The 20,513-nt window shown below is 41.3% G+C and overlaps 1 protein-coding gene across 1 annotated transcript; it reads right to left on the reverse strand.

Annotated features, from left to right (window-relative positions):
• On the reverse strand, positions 1–19,224 carry RBM43 (RNA binding motif protein 43). Its single transcript, XM_079924603.1, has 4 exons — positions 19,021–19,224; positions 12,147–12,357; positions 4,370–4,458; positions 1–3,575 (listed from the first exon to the last, which is right to left on the reverse strand). Exons 1-4 carry the CDS (start codon positions 19,213–19,215, stop codon positions 2,844–2,846), a joined length of 1,227 nt encoding a protein of 408 aa, XP_079780729.1. The 5' UTR covers positions 19,216–19,224; the 3' UTR covers positions 1–2,843.
• Between the last annotated feature and the right edge of the window lie 1,289 nt (positions 19,225–20,513).

Below are 20,513 nucleotides of genomic sequence, written 5' to 3' on the forward strand. Positions count from 1 at the left end.
TTTTATTAAGGATAGAAATTGGTTACATGACTAGCATATTATAAGGACAGTGCTGTTAAATGAACTCTAAAATGGACAGCAATATGTAACACACCTGAATTACATAATCTTCTCAAGCAGAAGATGCTATATTCATACCCATAAACCAATTAGCATTCAGTGTCTATCCAGTCAAGGAATGAGCCTCAGTATTCTGATCCAGCTCTTTGTTGAAAGACTATTTTTTTAATAGGATTTTTTTTCATTTATTTATTTATTTTTGACTGCGTTGGGTCTTCGTTACTTTGTGCGAGCTTTCTCTAGTTGCGGTGAGCAGGGGCTACTCTTTGTTGCAGTGTGAGGGCTTCTCATTGCGGTGACTTCTCTTGTTGCAGAACACGGGCTCTAGGCGCGCGGGCTTCAATAGCTGTGGCACACGGGCTCAGTAGTTGTGGCTCACAGGCTCTAGAGCGCAGGCTCAGTAGTTGTGGCACACGGGCTTAGTTGCTCCGCAGCACGTAGGATCCTCCCGGACCAGGGGTCGAACCTGTGTCCCCGGCATTGGCAGGTGGATTCTTAACCACTGCGCCACCAAGGAAGTCCCTGAAAGACTATTCTATTGGTATTAAATTTGTGGTAATAATGAAAGCCTTGGTAGGTATCAAATATAACTGCCAGTTATCAATTTATTGACTCAGCTATAAATTCAACCTATATGTCTACTCAGTAAAAACAAATTGGGCCCCTTATCCTTCCTTTGTAGCTGGCAAGATATTAAGCTTTCTCAGTAGAGGGCGCTGGAGAGGCACTGCAGGAAGAAAGAGCCTTGTTCCTCCTTCAGTGTGTTCAATTGCAGGCTCCTCAGAATCCAGGTCCCCGACAGAGGAAGGGTCCCCCATACGCAGCTTCTCCAGCATTAGGCTCGTGCAGCATGGGCAGCTGCTCCAGTGTCCAACGCCCAAACCCAAGGCCTCCCCAGCACTGAGCGCCCATAGTACCAAATGGCCAGCGGCACCCGGCCACCAGCAGTTCCCCCCAGAAATCCCCTCAGGCATGTTGTAATGGAGGGTCGCTGGAGAGACACCTTCTAAACAGATTCCTCCAGTACCCTAGAGGATGGATCTCCAGCAAGATTCCCTGGCACAAACTCTATGGCAAAGTCTGGATCTAAGTTCGGGGCTGTAGGGTGGGCGGGGGAGGTTTTCCCTGGGTGCTCTGTCTAAGCTACTCCTTATATCTGTTACTCCTATTATCTGGTAGAGTTTTCTCTGTTTCTTATGAGCCAATCCCTCATTATTCCAATCCCGTCATAGTTAATAATTCTTTATATTAAAGTTTCCCTGTTCAAATTACTGTGTGCCTTCTCTCTCCCGACTGGACCCAGACTGAGACAAACCCCTAGAAGCAAAATGAAAGTCAAACACCTTTTTAAAGATACCTTATTGGATACTTCATATAAAGAGAATTTTCCCATGCAAAAAGTTTAGCCATACAGAAATGAAATAACATATTTAAAGAAATAGAAATCATTTACATATTTGGGATTTAGGTAGCTAAGAAAAATGAAAGCATATAGATTTTTCTTATGCTTTTCTACTGATATAAACAGTTCAAATCATCGTAACCATGTTTGTTTACTTTGAGATGAGCAAGATGTATCATTTTATTATCCTGGGAGGGTCTCTGCAGTGTGCCCGGTACTTAAAATTGGCTTAATGCTAAGTTAAATGCAGGTCAGTCACAGACAACCAAATGACTTACAAGCTCTGGCTACCCTTCAGTAAAGAATTTTCAAATCCTTCTGTCATCTTTAAGGAAACATTTCTCAATTGTTTAAGTAGAATTGTGAGAGACTACAAAAGGGAGAAGCACCGTTCGGTAATCAGAGCCATGGGCAAGTTATATTACATCACTAGGCACCAGTTTCCTCATGTGTGAAAGGGGGATAAAGATAGCACCTACCTCACAGGGCTGCTGTCAGGACTGAATGAGTAAAGATATGTAATACACTTAAAATTATGCCTAGCAAGTAAGTGTTTGCTATTATTCTTATTATCCATGATCTTATTCCTGAAATGCTATTAATTTTACAATACAATTATAAAATAGACACTATACTCCCTTCATAATTCCAACAGGAGAACCAACATTTTATGTAAGTACTTAGGCTAAGTAAGCAGCAGTAAAAATGTTCTGTATGTCCAGTAGCCTTATACTAATATGGGATTTGGTCAAGTAATGACTACCTGCATCAGAAATACCATGTAAGTAGCTTCTCAAGTGAGTTTTGCTAGGATTCTAATTCTATTTGGAGTAAACGCAAATTTTGTAAATGTTAAGAAATTGCCAATGGCATAATAATCATCCAAACTTCTTATATGTTAGAATGAAGGCTACCTCTTTTTTTCTAAGAATTTGGGGTTGCAGAGAAAGTGAAGTTTCTTTAAATTTAGTTTTATAATTTTTGAAGTTTTATACCTTAGATATTATCTTTGGGTTTAACTCCTGCTGATGGGCAGGTAGATAACTTCAGACAAGTGTTTTCACCTATTCAAATCCTAGTTTCTTCCCCTATAACATGAGGATGGAAATGCCTGTGATGAAAGATGTTCACAAGAATTAAATGAGATAGGGAATTCCCTGGCATCCAGTGGTTAGGACTCCACACTTTCACGGCAGGGGACCCAGGTTTGATCCCTGGTTGGGAAACTAAGATCCCGCAAGCTGTGCGGTGCAGCCAAAAAAAAAAAAAAAAAGAAGAATTAAATGAGATAATGTCTGTAAAGCTGGGATCACTCATGACATCACCACTGCTCAGTAAGGGAAGGCAGCAGCCATTCTTATTACTATTGCTGAGGATTTTATTACCTAACTTTCTGCCTTATTAATTTCATGACCTCTTTTTTAAACAAGTACGTGTCAGAAGAAGATCCTATAATGTCAATGTGCGTATGATAAAAATTAACCAGAACCTGAAGGTACCTTGAACTTAGTTGCTTACATGCCAGCTTAATATTTCTTTTCTCTCTATTTTCCTTTCCTTCCAAAATAAATGTCTCCTTTCTAAGCTCGAAGTGAAGAGCATGTGAATATTTCTCAATGAGCTCTTTCACCTGTTTTTCATTGTTTGGCTGAGAACCACCTTGAGCATTCCTTATACAAAGTGTGGTAATTTCACCATCCACTGTCTCTTGACATAGAGCATGAAATTTTTTCAGTGTGCTTTCATAAAATCCGCTCGTCTTTTTCAGGTAAAGGAAAATATCTGTGTCGAGAACAAGCCTTTCTCCTCTTCTCATAGTCTCAGGTGTTGAGGACCTGGGTGGCTTTAAAGAGTGACTACTTTTCCATGTACTCCCTCTGGGGCTCTGTCTATTCCTGTTTTTTTCTAAAAGAGAACTTGCTTTTAATAGCAAAGACTCTTTGAGCTTCTTGATAGCCAGAAATGATCCTTGAACGGAGATTCTTCCATTGGCTTCCAAAGGACTGAAGCATAAAGCTGGGATTTCCCTTTTCAGGTCCATTACCAGACTTCCCAGACCAATTTCACTCCGAAAAACAGAAAGATCAAGGACAGCATTTACAGAGCTGAAGACCTAAAATTAAACAGAGAAATTAAAACAGCACCACCTAGTGGAGCAGACTACATAAACACACTCTTTTTCTGCCACTTTCTTGGTCTCCCCTGCAGTAGCCCCTAAACCAGGCCTCAACTGCCTAGCACAGCTGGCTTCTTGTGCCATAGCTGCCCGTCAGACGGATGCCACAACCCTATCAAGCCCACAGTGTTCGATTTGGGATTCACATTTCTCACTGGATTACCCTAAATAAAGGTGGTCAAATATTTTTTCAGAGGCATAATGCTTTTTTGAAACAAAGTCTTAAGCAGAACCCAGAGAAATACACTGTTCTGGTTCTGCTCTGTAGATAGGGGTCCCCGTAGAGAGCCCTCCAAGTTAGAAGTTCCTCAGATGGCTGCACAGAACCCTAGGTTTCTTACAGAATAAAGTTTTAAACCAGTGCTTTGAATTTTACTTTTTCCTCTTACTTCCACCTTTACTGTGTCTTCAAAGCTCCTTTTCAATGTTCATCCTAATTGTTTTTTCCCCTACAAAAGAAGTCTTTAGGTAGATGCCTGACATCATCTATGACAGCATAAAAGCTCACTGTCACTTTAAAAACATTAAGAGGGTCATAGAGAGACATAAAAATGACCAGGCAATAACAAAAAAATTTCAAGACACAGGTTTGACCTTTAACACCGACTCAGGTTAAGCGGAGTTTGCACTTTCTTTTCTAGAAGTCATGGGATGAGGGTGCTTTGTGCCTCCTATGTAGAGGAGATACTCTGCAGAAGAAATGGGATCCAGATAATCAGCATTACACTTACCTTTTCACTAAAATGGGAGACGGTGAGTTGAGCGGGTCTGACCATCTCTGCTAGATAGTGTTTCTCTTTTCTGATGACATTCTCTGCAACTAAGTGGAAAAAGGGCCACCAGAAGTGTTTGTGGCACAATACACTAATAATTATTTTAATTAATAATAATAGAGATGTTCAATGCTTTTAAAATACCTAAGATCTTTTCTGTGTTTCCTCTAAATTCAGCATTTACATAGTTTTTCCTTCTACTTTAACACATTAAAATTTATACATATATATGTATACATACATACGTAAAACACTTGCATGTTTTGTATGTTATATATAATACATAACAAACACCTAAAAGTAAATCCCCCACCACTCTGTTAATTATGGTCATGAGGAGACTTCACCTTTCTGAATCCAGGATATCACACTGTCCTGGTTTGTTTTCCTCTAATTCACTGGCTGACCTGCTCAGTCTCCTTCGCTAATTATCCTTCCCTCCCCATTCTCTAGGCTTTGGCATGCCCCCTCCCACCCCCCTGCCCCGCCGCCGCCTCAGGCCTCACACCTCTTTGCTAACCTTACACCCACCCCCTGGGTGATGTCAACAATTTCCACAGCTTTAGACATCATCTCTCTATGTAAATCACCTTGAAAATTCTCTCTTCAACATCGACCTTTCTCCCTTCTGCCTGTGGAACTCTCTACTTCATTATCTGAATAGACGTCTCAACGACCAAAATTCAACTCTTAGTAACTAGCTCCCTTCCAAAAGTACTCTTCCTCCCGTGTTCAGCATCTCAGAAAATGACACTTAGTCCATCTACAAATTCTGAACACCCACCAGTTCTCAATCACCTGCCCTGCTACCACCCTAGTCAAAACCAGCACCGACTGGTAGCTCTTATGCTCCACATGTGTCTGCCAGATGGATCACGTTTAAAAAGGACATCACATTCTGTCAGTCCTCTGCTTAAAACCCTCCAATGGCTTCCCATGTCACCTAGAATAAAATCCAGACACCTTACTTTGACCCATGTGCTCCTAAACATAACCTGGTCCCAGCTGCCCATCTAACCACATCTCCTATTCTCTCCTCCTTGCTCATCCCACTCCAGTCACACGAACCTCCCCACTGCTCTTCAGAACGCCCAGCAGGCTGCCCCTCAGAGAATGTTTCCCAGTCCTTCCGTGTGCCTAGAATTTTCTTCCCCCTTATCTGCATGAGTCATTCCCTTACTTCATTCAAGTCTCTGTTCAAATGTCACCCAAACAGAGTATTTTCCTAACCACTCTACCTAAAGTAGCGCTATCCATCACACTCTATCCCTTTATTCTTCTTTATATTTTTTATAGCACCATAGTATATAATATGTATAAATATATAAGTATACATAAATATACAAATAAATAAAGCACACAACAATTATATATTCATTTATTGGCTTGTTTATTATCTCTACACAGATGTATGCTTCATGAAAAAAAATATTTTGCCTATTTCATTCATTGCTGTATAACCTCAAGGCCTAGAATGGTGCCTGAAAAGTAATAGGTGCTCAATAAATACTTGGGAATAAATGAATGAATGAGCCCTCTCTTTCTCTCTCTGAGTTAATCAATGCAATACACAAAACTAATAATTTCCCTTAATAATATAAAATTATTAACTTCTACTTTCCCCTTAGAGCAATAATAAGGAGCCCTTCCCGCCATCCCTTACCTGAACATCCCCATTGAGAAGGAATGACATAACGAATGGTGAGAGATACCCTCAGTCTTTTGGATACCCACAGATACCCACACTGATAACCCACAGTCTTTTGGATCTCTCTCTGGACCCTATCTTCCCTCAAGCAGAGCAAGGTCTCTTCTGCTCCTACTCTTATGTAGTACTTTTATCTCCAAAAGGCTGGCATGGAGACTCACCTTTCTTTGGCAACTTATTCTACCAGCCACTGTGCTGTACCGAAGGCTGCCCCATCCATGAGGCTGGAGGGGTGAATAGCTCTGCAGACCCAACTTCCTCACTTATGTCAGGTTGGAGGTGGGGAACAGAATGGCTCACTCTAACCTCAGATCCAAACCATATATCTTCAGTCCAACGTTCCCAGTAATAAAGCAGATACTATATGAGAATATCCATTTGTTGGTTTGATCAAAGAGAAGCAAATGGTATAATTATACTGCTGAAGCCACCTCAAAATTGTCCAAGTATTTACCTTTTTTGTGAGATTATAGATAACTTTTGTGGGGTTTTTTTCTGTATTTTACAAATTTTCTACAATAAAACATATCACCTTTATCCCAAGATATAGACAGCTTTAAAATATAGAAAAAAGAAGTCTTTAACACTGCCAGTTATTGACAACTCTATCATGAGACATTTTCACATTTATTCCTGCTTAACACACTATTGTGCCACTTTTATACTCAAGAATAGAATTATTGAGGAACTTCAAGATGGCGGAAGAGTAAGCCTTGAAGATCACCTTCCTCCCCACAAATACATCAGAAATACATCTGCAGGTGGAACAGCTCCTACAGAACACCTACTGAACGCTGGCAGAAGACCTCAGACCTCCCAGAAGGCAAGAAACTCCCCAGGGGCAAGAAACTTACCCTACCTGGGTAGGGTAAAAGAAAAAAGAAACAACAGAGACAAAGAATAGGGACGGGAGCTTCCCTGGTGGCGCAGTGGTTGAGAGTCCACCTGCCGATGCAGGGGACACGGGTTCGTGCCCCGGTCCGGGAGGAACCCACATGCCGCAGAGCGGCTGGGCCCATGAGCCATGGCCGCTGAGCCTGCACGTCCAGAGCCTGTGCTCCGCAACGGGAGAGGCCATGGCAGTGAGAGGCCTGCGTACCACAAAAAAAAAAAAAAAAAAAAAAAAGAATGGGATGGGACCGGCACCAGTGAGAGGGAGCTGTGAAGGAGGAAAGGTTTCCACCCACTAGGAAGCCGCTTCGAGGGCAGAGACTGCAAGTGGCGGACGGGGGGGAACTTCATAGCCACAGAGGAGAGCAAAACAACAGGGGTGCGGAGGGCAAAGCGAAGAGATTCCCGCACAGAGGGTCGGTGCCAACCAGCACTCACCAGCCCGAGAAACTTGTCTGCTCACCCGCCGGGGCAGGCGGGGTCTGGGAGCTGAGGCTCGGGCTTCGGAGGTCAGATCCCAGGGAGAGGACTGGGGTTGGCCGCATGAACACAGCCTGAAGGGGTTAGTGCACCACGGCTAGCCAGGAGGCAGTCCGGGAAAAGTCTGGAGCTGCTGAAGAGACAAGAGACTTTTTCTTGCCTCTTTGTTTCCTGGTGCAGGAGGAGAGGGGATTCAGAGCGCTGCTTAAAGGAGCTCCAGAGATGGGCGTGAGCCCCGGCTAACAGCGCAGACCGCAGAGACGGGCATGAGACGCTAAGGCTGCTGCTGCTGCCACCAAGAAGCCTGTGTGCGAGCACAGGTCACTATCCACACCCCCCTTCCAGAGAGCCTGTGCAGCCCGCCACTGCCAGGGTCCCGTGATCCAGGGACAGCTTCCCAGGGAGAACGCACGGCGCACCTCAGGCTGGTGCAACGTCACATGAGCCTCTGCCGCCGCAGGCTCGCCCCCCACGCCGTACCTCTCCTTCCCCCCAGCCTGAGTGAGCCAGAGCCCCCGAATCAGGGGCACCTTTAACCCCGTCCTGCCTGAGCGAAGAACAGACGCACTAAGGTGACTTACACGCAGAGGTGGTGCCAAATCCAAAGCTGAACCCCAGGAGCTGTGTGAACAAAGAAGAGAAAGGGAAATCTCTCCCAGCAGCCTTGGGAGCAGCGGATTAAATCTCGACAATCAACTTGATGTACCCTGCATCTGTGGAATACCTGAATAGACAACAAATCATCCCAAATTGAGGAGGTGGACTTTGGGAACAATGATATATTTTTTTTTTCCCCTATTTCTCTTTTTGTGAGTGCGTATGTCTATGCTTCTGTGTGTGATATTGCCTGTATAGCTTTGCATTTACCATTTCTCCTAGGATTCTGTCTGTCCATTTTTCTGTTTTCTTTTTTTTTTTTACTTAAAAATTTTTTTCTTAATAATTATTTTTTATTTTAATAACTATTTTATTTTACTTCATTTTATCTTCTTTCTTTCTTTCTTTCTTTTTTTCTTTTTCTTCCTCCCTCCCTCCCTCCCTCCCTCCCTTCCTTTCTTTCTTTCTTTCTTTCTACTTTTTCTGCCTTTTATTCTGAGCTGTGTGGATGAAAGGCTCTTGGTGCTCCAGCCAGGCGTCAGGGCTGTGTCTCTGAGGTGGAAGAGCCAAGTTCAGGACACTGGTCCACAAGAGACCTCCCAGCTCCACATAATATCAAACAGCGAAAATTTCCCAGAGATCTCCAGCTCAACACCAAGACCCAGCTCCACTTAACGACCAGCACGCTACAGTGCTGGACACCCTATGCCAAACAACTAGCAAGACAAGAACACAACCCCATCCATCAGCAGAGAGGCTGCCTAAAATCATAAAGTTCAGATCAGAAATAAATGAAAAAGAAATGAGGGAAAGGATAGCAAAGATCAATAAAACTAAAGGCTGGTTCTTTGAGAAGATAAACAAAATTGATAAACCATTAGCCAGACTCATGAAGAAAAAAAGGGAGAAGGCTCAAATCAATAGAATTAGAAATGAAAAAGGAGAAGTAACAACTCACACTGCAGAAATACAAAGAATCATAAGACATTACTACAAGCAACTATATGCCAATAAAATGGACAAGCCGGAAGATATGGACAAATTCTTAGAAAAGCACAACCTTCCGAGACTGAAACAGGAAGAAATAGAAAATATAAACAGACCAATCACAAGCACTGAAATTGAAACTGTGCCTCCAACAAAAAAAAGCCCAGGAATAGATGGCTTCAAAAGCGAATTCTATCAAACATCTAGAGAAGAGCTAACACCTATCCTTCTAAAACTCTTACAAAATATAGCAGAGGGAGGAACACTCCCAAACTCATTCTACGAGGCCACCATCACCCTGATACCAAAACTGGACAAAGATGTCACAGAGAGAGAAAACTACAGGCCAATATCATGGATGAACATAGATGCAAAAATCCTCAACAAAATACTAGCAAACAGAATCCAACAGCACATTCAACGGATCATACACCATGACCAAGTGGGGTTAATCCCAGGAATGCAAGGATTCTTCAATATACGCAAATCAAACAATGTGATACACCATATTAACAAATTGAAGGAGAAAAACCATATGATCATCTCAATAAATGCAGAGAAAGTTTTTGACAAAATTCAACACCCATTTATGATAAAAACCCTCCAGAAAGTAGGCATAGAGGGAACTTTCATCAACATAATAAAGGCCATATATGACAAACCCCCAGCCAACATCATCCTCATTGGTGAAAAACTGAAACCATTTCCACTAAGATCAGGAACAAGACAAGGTTGCCCCTTCTCACCACTATTATTCAACACAGTTTTGGAAGTTTTAGCCACAGCAATCAGAGAAGAAAAAGACATACAAGGAATCCAAGTCAGAAAAGAAGAAGTAAAGCTGTCACTGTTTGTAGATAACATGATACTATACATAAAGAATCCTAAAGATGCTACCAGAAAACTACTAGAGCTAATCAATGAATTTGGTAAAGTAGCAGGATACAAAATTAATGCACAGAAATCTCTAACATTCCTACACACTAATGATGAAAATTCTGAAAGTGAAATTAAGAAAATATTCCCATTTACCACTGCAACAAAAAGAATAAAATATCTAGGAATAAACCAACATAAGGAGACAAAAGACCTATATGCAGAAAATTATTAGACACTGATGAAAGAAATTAAAGATGATACAAATAGATGGAGAGATACACCATGTTCTTGGATTGGAAGAATCAACACTGTGAAAATGACTATACTATCCAAAGCAATCTACAGATTCAATGCAATCCCTATCAAACTACCACTGGCATTTTTCAAAGAACTAGAACAAAAAATTTCACAATTTGTACGGAAACACAAAAGACCCCGAATAGCCAAAGCAATCTTGAGAACAAAAAACAGAGCTGGAGGAATCAGGCTCCCTGACTTCAGACTATACTACAAAGCTACAGTAATCGAGACAGTATGGTACTGGCACAAAAACAGAAATAGAGATCAATGGAACAGGATAGAAAGCCCAGAGATAAACCCACACACATATGGTCACCTTATCTTTGATAAAGGAGACAAGAATATACAGTGGAGAAAAGACAGCCTCTTCAATAAGTGGTGCTGGGAAAACTGAACAGCTACATGTAAAAGAATGAAATTAGAAAACTCCCTAACACCATACAGAAAAATAAATTCAAAATGGATTAAAGACCTAAATTTAAGGCCAGACACTATCAAACTCTTAGCAGAGTACATAGGCAGAACACTCTATGACATAAATCACAGCAAGATACTTTTTGACCCACCTTCTAGAGAAATGGAAATAAAAACAAAAATAAACAAATGGGACCTAATGAACATTAAAAGCTTTTGCACAGCAAAGGAAACCATAAAGAAGACCAAAAGACAACCCTCAGAATGGGAGAAAATATTTGTAAGTGAAGCAACTGACAAAGGATTAATCTCCAAAATTTACAAGCAGCTCATGCAGCTCAATATCAAAAAAACAAACAATCCTATCAAAAAATGGGCAGAAGACCTAAATAGACATTTCTCCAAAGAAGATATACAGATTGCCAACAAACACATGAAAGAATGCTCAACATCATTAATCATTAGAGAAATGCAAATCAAAACTACAATAAGATATCATCTCACACCAGTCAGAATGGCCATCATCAAAAAATCTACAAACAATAAATGCTGGAGAGGGTGTGGAGAAAAGGGAACCCTCTTGCACTGTTGGTGGGAATGTAAATTGATACAGCTACTATGGAGAACAGTATGGAGGTTCCTTAAAAAACTAAAAATAGAACTACCATACGACCCAGCAATCCCACTACTGGGCATATACCCTGAGAAAACCATAATTCAGAAAGAGTCATGTACCACAATGTTCATTGCAGCTCTATTTACAATAGCCAGGACATGGAAGCAACCTAAATGTCCATCAACAGATGAATGGATAAAGAAGATGTGGCACGTATATACAGTGGAATATTACTCAGTCATAGAAAGAAAATAAATTGAGTTATTTGTAATGAGGTGGATGGACCTAGAGTCTGTCATACAGAGTGAAGTAAGTCATAAAGAGAAAAACAAATACCGTATGCTAACACATATATATGGAATCTAAAAAAAAAAAAAAAGGTCATGAAGAACCTAGGGGCAAGATGAGAATAAAGACGCAGACCTACTTGAGAATGGACTTGAGGATACAGGGAGGTGGAAGGGTAAGCTGAGACAAAGTGAGAGAGTGGCATGGACATATATACACTGCCAAACGTAAAATAGATAGCTAGTGGGAAGCAGCCACGTAGCACAGGGAGATCAGCTCAGTGCTTTGTGACCACCTAGAGGGGTGGGATAGGGAGGGTGGGAAGGAGGGAGACACAAGAGGGAAGAGATATGGGGACATAGGTATATGTATAACTGATTCACTTTGTTATAAAGCAGAAACTAACATACCATTTTAAAGCAATTATACTCCAATAAAGATGTTTAAAAAATAGAATTATTATTTTTAAATACACTTTAAACTTTACCAGTCCCATGAATTATTTTAATGAAATTCAATTTTTAATTTCATTACAGAAGTATTTCTAAGATTACAAAAACTTGATTGGGAAATACCTTTTTTTTCTTTGAATGTTACATATGCAACTCCCTTGGTTCTTGTTGGATATATCACATCTTCAACAACTCCACCCTCATTCTCAATATCTTGAAAGTGACTCTTCACTAATACGGTCAGCGATTGATCATTAATGGAACCAACTGGAAGACCAGCAACTACAATTGTTCTTTCAGAAACTTCGGATTCCTTGACCTTCAAAACTGATGCCTGCAAAAACACAGTAGGATACTCTTCAAATATATAGGATTCTGCTTAATATAGGCAATGTTACACACCAGTGGGAAAAGCTATTTTATTCAATAAAGGCGCTCTTGCAATTGATTAGATACTTGAAAACAAATATTAAGGTTAGAGCCTGGCCTCATACCATATGCCAGCATAAACTCTATATAAATTTGAGAGTTAAAATGTAAAAAGGAAACCCCTTTTATTAATAAATGGAAAACACTGGCTAACATTTGTCTGATTTTAGAAAGACCTAAAAATAATTGTAATCACAAAGGAAAAGATTGAGATATAAATTTTTTTTAAGATTTTTTTTTTGATGTGGACCATTTTTAAAGTCTTTGTTGAATTTTTTATAAAATTGCTTCTGCTTTATGTTTTGGTTTTTTGGCCCTGAGGCATGTGGGATCTTAGCTCCTTGACCAGGGACCACCTGCAGGGGAAGGGGAAGTCTTAACCAATGGACTGCAGGGAAGTCCCAAGATATAAATTTTTTAAATCAAAAATTTTTTAGAAGTCAAGCTAATCAATGAAAAAAAAAGAACAAAATACCTAGGAATAAACCTAAGCAGACAAAAGACCTGTACGCAGAAAACTGTAAAACACTGATGAAAGACATTAAAGATGATACAAATAGATGGAGAGATATACCATGTTCTTGGATTGGAAGAATTAACATTGTGAAAATGATTCTACTACCCAAAGCAATCTGCAGATTCAATGCAATCCCTATCAAACTACCACTGGCATTTTTCACAGAACTAGAACAAAAAATTTCACAATTTGTATGGAAACACAAAAGACCCCGAATAGCCAAAGCAATCTTGAAAACGAAAAACAGAGCTGGAGGAATCAGGCTCCCTGACTTCAGACTATACTACAAAGCTACAGTAATCGAGACAGTACGGTACCGGCACAAAAACAGAAATAGAGATCAATGGAACAGGATAGAAAGCCCAGAGATAAACCCATGCACATATGGTCAACTTATCTTTGATAAAGGAGACATGAATATACAGTGGAGAAAAGACAGCCTCTTCAATAAGGGGTGCTGGGAAAACTGGACAGCTACATGTAAAAAAATTAAATTAGAACACTCCTTAACACCGTACACCAAAATAAACTTAAAATGGATTAAAGACCTAAATGTAAGGCCAGCCTCTATCAAACTCTTAGAGGAAAACACAGGCAGAACACTCTATGACATAAATCACAGCAAGATCCTTTTTGACCCATCTCCTAGCAAAATGGAAATAAAAACAAAGATAAACAAATGGGACATAATGAAACTTAAAGGCTTTTGCACAGCAAAGGAAACCATAAACAAGATGAAAAGACAACCCTCAGAATGGGAGAAAATATCTGCAAATGAAGCAACTGACAAAGGATTAATCTCCAAAATTTACAAGCGGCTCATGCAGCTCAATATCAAAAAAACAAACAACCCAATCCAAAAATGGGCAGAAGACCTAAATAGACATTTCTCCAAAGAAGATATACACATTGCCAACAAACACATGAAAGTCTGCTCAATATCACTTATCATTAGAGAAATGCAAATCAAAACTACAACGAGGGGCTTCCCTGGTGGCACAGTGGTTGAGAGTCCACCTGCCGACGCAGGGGACACGGGTTCGTGCCCCGGTCCGGGAGGATCCCACATGTCACAGAGCGGCTGGGCCCGTGAGCCATGGCCGCTGAGCATGCGCGTCCGGAGCCTGTGCTCTGCAACGGGAGAGGCCACAATAGTGAGAGGCCCACGTACCGCAAAAAAAAAAAAAAAACTACAATGAGGTATCACCACACACTGTCAGAATGGCCGTCATCAAAAAATCTACAAACAATAACTGCTGGAGAGGGTGTGGAGAAAAGGGAACCCTCCTATAATGTTGGTGGGAATGTAAATTGATACAGCCACTATGGGGAACAGTATGGAGGTTCCCTAAAAAACTAAAAATAGAACTACCATACGACCCAGCAATCCCACTACTGGGCATATACCCTGAGAAAATCATAATTCAAAAAGCGTCATGTACCACAATGTTCATTGCAGCTCTATTTACAATAGCCAGGACATGGAAGCAACCTAGGCGTCCATTGACAGGTGAACGGATAAAGATGTGGCACATATATACAATGGAATATTACTCAGCCATAAAAAGAAATGAAATTGAGTTATTTGTAACGAGGTGGATGGACCTAGCGACTGTATTAAAGAGTGAAGTTAAGTCAGAAAGAGAAAAACAAATCCCGTATGCTAACACATATATATGGAATCTAAAAAAAAAAAAAAAAAAAAAAAAGTGGTTATGAAGAACCTAGGGGCAGGATAGGAATAAAGATGCAGATGTAGAGAATGTACCTGAGGACATGGGGAGGGGGAAGGGTAAGCTGGGACGAAGTGAGAGAGTGGCAGGGACATACATACACTACCAAATGTAAAATAGATAGCTAGTGGGAAGCAGCCACGTAGCACAGGGAGATCAGCTCGGTGCTTTGTGACCACCTAGAGTGGTGGGATAGGGAGGGTGGGAGGGGGACACAAGAGGGAGGAGATATGGGGATATATGTTTATGTATAGCTGATTCATTTTGTTATACAGCAGAAACTAACACACCATTGTAAAGCAATTATACTCCAATAAAGATGTTACAAAAGAAAAAAAAAGTTAAGGTAACCACAAAATTTTGTAGTTTGGAGTTGGCTGTATGTTTTCTTGATTGCAGAGTTGAAAGTACATAAGGTAATAAAAAACATATTCTTTTTTTTCTTTTTTTTTTTTTTTTTGGTAAAATTAGGAAAAAGTCACCATAAAAAAATAAAACCCTGGAAATAACATTGGAGCTACAGTGAAGTAAACCCTGCCTTCCAGCACCTAACTGAAATAGAATTCAACCACTGAGAGCACATGCTATTGTAGACTGTGCCACCCTGGGAATAGAGGACCAAGTGCAAGTAGATCCTTCCCTGGGCTCACTCTCTGTGAACTTCTTGTATTAAGGTTTTAATTTGTTCCCCAGCTCATTTAGGGGAGTGGACCTATAAACTTCTCCCAATGCATATATAGGTAGTCCAGCTTGATTACACCAGAGCTCAGACATAATCTATCCTAAATTACCCCCAGGGAGGACAGGATGTCTCACAGGTCCAAGTAATGGTTAATAGATCATAAAGATGTTTGGGTTTTCAGTTCAGAGGACTCTATATACTCAGAGTAGGACTTCACTGGGGATAGGCAAACAGCTTCTGACCTCCCTGATCAAGAAAACAGTCTAAGCACACACACAGTGTCCATTCTAACCCAGGAGCATCTTAAAATGAAAGTAGAAGAATAAAAAAGAGAATAAACACAATTAAGGGGAGCAATCAGCAGCATAGGGGAGACTTCAACAATTTCTTGAAGACGGAAAAGATACAGAAGTATGTGGAAGGATAAGACAGAGGGAATCCAGAATAAAGAAAAGGGGGTTGCAATGCAAAGGTGACAACTTTCATGGCAAGAACCTCGGAAATGAAAAAAGGGACCAAAACCAGAAAGATTTGTTGAAAAGCTAGCGGCAAAACAAAACTGAATGGACACTCTAGGGAGAATCTGACCTGCTAGTGTGGGTGCTGGCACCCCAGAGCAAGCCCCCTCCCCCTCCACTTTCTGGCATTTGAAAGGGCCCAAGCCTAAAGATCATAAGTAAATTAAAGTGTGCATGTTTTCAGTAAATTATAGAATACCAAAAAAAGAGAATCTATTTGACACAGCTGCGAGGAACATTTTTCTGTCAGTGGAAAAAGGAAAAATACACATGACATTGGACCAAAAGGAGAAAAAGTAATCACAGCACACTATTATTAGGCCCTGCTGTAAACAGTATTTACTGTTTGCATAATAATATAGACAGTCTCATTGGTTTTTATCTTTTAGACTAATTCTGTTAAATCTTCAAAATACCAAAGACTTAAATATGATTATAGAATAAAATGGAAACATTCAACCCTGTCAATGTAAGAATAAAGGCAAAACTAACAGAAGTTGAGAAAAAAAGATAGAAAGAAAAATCTATACTTATATTACTGAAAATCATGTAATACCATCAAAATTTTAAGTATATTATGAAAGTTACAAAAATAGTCCACAGGAGAATTTAAAAATATTAATAAAACTTTCAAGCTTGAAAGGTGGGAGAAGTCAGAGGTTACTTGAGTGAAATCCTTATTTATCATAGCAGGAATTCAATAATAGAAAATGCCTAAAGTCAATGATGACCGCCCCCAGGATATGCACTCTCTCAGCATCTCCTCTGACTTTTCAGCTGGTGGTTATAAAATAAGGTGGCAAAAATGTACCTGCATTTCTTAGAATATAGAGTATCTTGTCGATTAGTTAATCAATTAACAAGTACAGTATTAATGAAGCAGGTGTTCTATATCTGGCAATATGCTGGGTACCAAAGATGACACATACGAAGACATAAAGCACACCCCTCACCCTGACATTGTTCCACCATAAAACCTTACTGAGCATTTATTATGTGCGGGGCACCTGGATGGGCCTTAAGATTACCAACACACACACAAAAAGAGTCTCTAAGTTATGGATGAGAAGGAGGCAGGCACATACACAAATCATTTCAACAAAGCTTGGTAGGCACAAAAAGAGGGAGGCCTACTTCTCTACAAGAAGAACAGACCAACACCCCAAAATCTGAGAAGGATACAGGACCATTCACAATAAAGCTCACTTAGGATTAGGAAGCAAGATTAATTCTGGCTAAAGCAGTCAAAGAAGGCTTCATGAAACAGAGACCTTGAAGGTTGAGGTCGAATTTTAACTAATGGTCAAATTTAATTAAAAATGCAAAAGAGGGCTTCCCTGGTGGCGCAGTGGTTGAGAGTCCGCCTGCTGATGCAGGGAACACGGGTTCGTGCCCCGGTCCGGGAAAATCCCACATGCCACGGAGCAGCTGGGCCTGTGAGCCATGGCCGCAGAGCCTGCGCGTCCGGAGCCTGTGCTCCGCAACGGGAGAGTCCACGATAGTGAGAGGCCCGCGTATCGCAAAAACAACAACAACAACAACAAATTTTTTTGATTTAAAAAAAAATGCAAAAGAGTTCACAGCAAAAGCAAAGGGACAGAGGAATGGAGGATGAAAATGGCTCATATTGAAACATATAAAGCAAAGGTAGTGTCTCCTGAAAAGGAAACTCATAATAATTACGAACTCTTTGTTATGGGAGGTACTTTTAATGGAGGAAAACAGTTTCTTAAAATATTCAGGGACAAATAAATTGCACAGGAAACAATAAAAATATAAAAATCTGTTCCTCCATCCTAGCCCCAAGTGGTAAGATGTAATTATCCCAAAAATAGTTCTTTCTAGAAAAGGAAAAAAAAAATGACAGATTTTTGAGACTTTAAGGGGATTTTTATTTCACATGAGATTTGTCTTGATTTACTATACATCTGGCTCTAACAGTCCACACCAACCTCCACGGATAAGTGGCTAGTGTATTAGCTTCCTTTTCTTCATCAGTGCCAAAGAAAATCTTTAAATCAATTTAAATTCGGAAAATCTTACTCCGCCTCTGCCCTCATCAATACTAATACCATATTTCTTTGTTCAAATGTCTACATTTATCTTTGAAATCAAAGAAACTTCTCCTTGATGGCTATTGATGTCTTCTACCCACCGTTAAGAAGAAAAAGAGAGGTCTTGGAGATAGCCCTTTCAAGAGTTACCATATGGAGATACAGAATTTTGAAACAGCAGCATTTTGGTCGGCAGGTATTAAAATGTCGGCAATTTTCCTGCATCGATGATACATTTTAAGAGGCTTTTGACCATAGTATCAGAAAACAAAAAGAAAAACTGTGAGTTTATTTTTGTAAGTAAAGCACTTGGGAGAGATAATTAAATTTATTCACTGAGTTCGCTTACATTTCTTTTCTCAAAATTAGGTGCCTATTTTCATTCACGTTGCCTTTACCGCCACCGGTAAACAAAGTCGCACTTGCACTTCACAACTGCTTGGGCACTTCTGACCGGGAATTGAAGGCCCTGCCACTGCTTTTAAGCGCTTGATACAAAGTACACGTAAGCCTAAATCTTAAATTTGCTAACTGTTCTTGCTAGGCAGCAAAGATGGTGACAACACAGAGCCCTTTGTGTCTGGAGAAAGAACTAAGGCCACAAGAGAAAATTCCCGCTAAGACGTCAGGCTGCTTTCCCAACTGTGTCCTTGGCTAGAATCCTTCTTGCTGGCCCTTTACGAAAGGAAACGGTGGCCTCCATTTCTGGGCAATTCTCTCCTCTCCTGCTCCCAAAGTGTGGCAGGACAACAGTTAAGCCCTAACACTGGCTGCGAGTCCACTCGTCGACCAAACAGCTGTGTCCCCGACAACCAGGCAGTAGGTGCCGGAGGAGGCCGCGGCGATGCGTCCCTTTGGAGCTGGCCTGCGGTGAAGCGCGCGGAACTGCCACCCGTACAGGTGCAGACAAACCGGGCTAGGTTTGCCTTCAGGGTCCCTCCCCGCGCCTCCCCGGTCACCCCGCACCCTCGCCCGTTCTGCCCGGCTCCGCGTCCTCCTGGGGGACCGTGGTGACGGGACGAGGACCACTCCGCCCTGCAAAACCCAAAGCAAAAGCAACTTGCCATGGCGGAAGAGAGACGCGCCCTCGGCGGCCGGCGGGGCCCAGAGCTAGCGGAGAGCGGGCGGCGCGGCGGGAGCTGGCTGACGGGTTTTGGTTTCGGTTTTCTGTTCCCGCTCGTTTGGAGACAGCCCCTCCACCCCAGCCCGCGGTTCTGCGGCCTCAGGGTCTCGGGGCCTCGGGATGAGAGCCCGGACATGGGGCAGTTGCTCTCCGGACGCCCTCGGTAGTTTCTCAACTTTTGAAATCAAGCTGGAGAGAGGTCGGGGGGGATTCCCCGGCGGGAATGCGGGGATTCTCCGGGTGCTGTGTCTGTCCTGTGGGCAGGGGATCGTCCTTCCTATGCCATCTTTATCTCCCTAGTTGTGTTCTCACCGCACCACGCCTGTTTCTCCTCTCGTCCCCTGTCCAGGACCAGTGGCCAGGTGCGCAGAGCACAGGATGAAAGGTCCCTGCTAAAAGAGAGCTCACCATCCTGGCCATCCCGCGCTCAGATTCCTGAGTCTGGCACCACAGGGACACAGGGAATCTACATACATAGCTTAAAAGTCAAAGAGAGCATGAGTAAGAAAAGCAAATAGCTGGCTAGTATGCAGAAGTTCAATTCCACTCCTAAGAAATACAAATTGAAATCATAACAGGATCCCCTTTTTTCCATGATTAGAGTGGCAAAAATTAAAAAGTGCTGATAATACCCAGTGTCAGCCAGAGTATGAGGAAACAACAATGTTGCTGCAAGCATAGATAGGTTAAGGATTTTGGCCCCTCTCAAAAATGTAAAGTGAAAAAAAAAAGAAAAGCAAAAATGCATATATATCCTTAGAATTAGCAACTCCACTTTCAGAAATGAACTGAAGTTACAGTGCACAAGTAGAACTAAGATACTGTACAGATATTTTAATTGTGCATTGCTTGTAATACAATAATTTTTTTCGGAAAGTCTGGGATCCACCCAGTTAAACCATGAAATAGAACTATTTATTATATGGTCGATGGCACATCTGTTAAGGCCTAAGGCTATGAAGATTTTAAAACAATGAGGTAGATCTATAAGTAATTCCCCAATTTATATTTTATATTCAGATTCCTACACTTAAATGCCGGCTTGAATGTCTGATAAGCATGTGAAGCCTAATAGGACCTTCCTCCCATTCTTCCCTCTCAGTAAATAGCACTACCACCCACTGAGGAACTTAAACTCAGAACTCACTTGTCTTCCTTAATTCCTCTTTTCCTTATCTCATTAGTACATTCCATAAACTGCACACTATCTCCAACTTTATCTCTACCACCCAGATCAACTGCGTCCTCCGTCCTCCGTCTTGCCTTCGGCCTTGTTCAATTCATTCTGGATACCACACCCAGGATGATATTTTTTAAATGTAAATCAGGTTTGATCCCTGTCTGAACACTTCATTGTTTTCCCATTGCACTTTGAATAAAATTTACTTCCCCACCAAGGGGACTTGCCCGCACCACCCCCCCACCCCCGTTTCT

The sequence above is a fragment of the Stenella coeruleoalba genome, assembly GCF_951394435.1.
Source record: "Stenella coeruleoalba genome assembly, chromosome: 6".
NCBI classification, from domain to species: Eukaryota; Metazoa; Chordata; class Mammalia; order Artiodactyla; family Delphinidae; genus Stenella; species Stenella coeruleoalba.

What these genes read in the sequence shown, in the direction of transcription:
- RBM43 (XM_079924603.1), bottom strand. Translation starts at nt 19,215, where the DNA reads ATGTCCGGGCTCTCATCCCGAGGCCCCGAGACCCTGAGGCCGCAGAAC. An exon ending in AACATTCAAAGAAAAAAAAG is followed by an intron (nt 4,459 to 12,146) that starts GTATTTCCCAAT and finishes TTTTCCACTTAG; the next exon opens with TTGCAGAGAATGTCATCAGA. An exon ending in TCTCCCATTTTAGTGAAAAG is followed by an intron (nt 3,576 to 4,369) that starts GTAAGTGTAATG and finishes GTTTAATTTTAG; the next exon opens with GTCTTCAGCTCTGTAAATGC.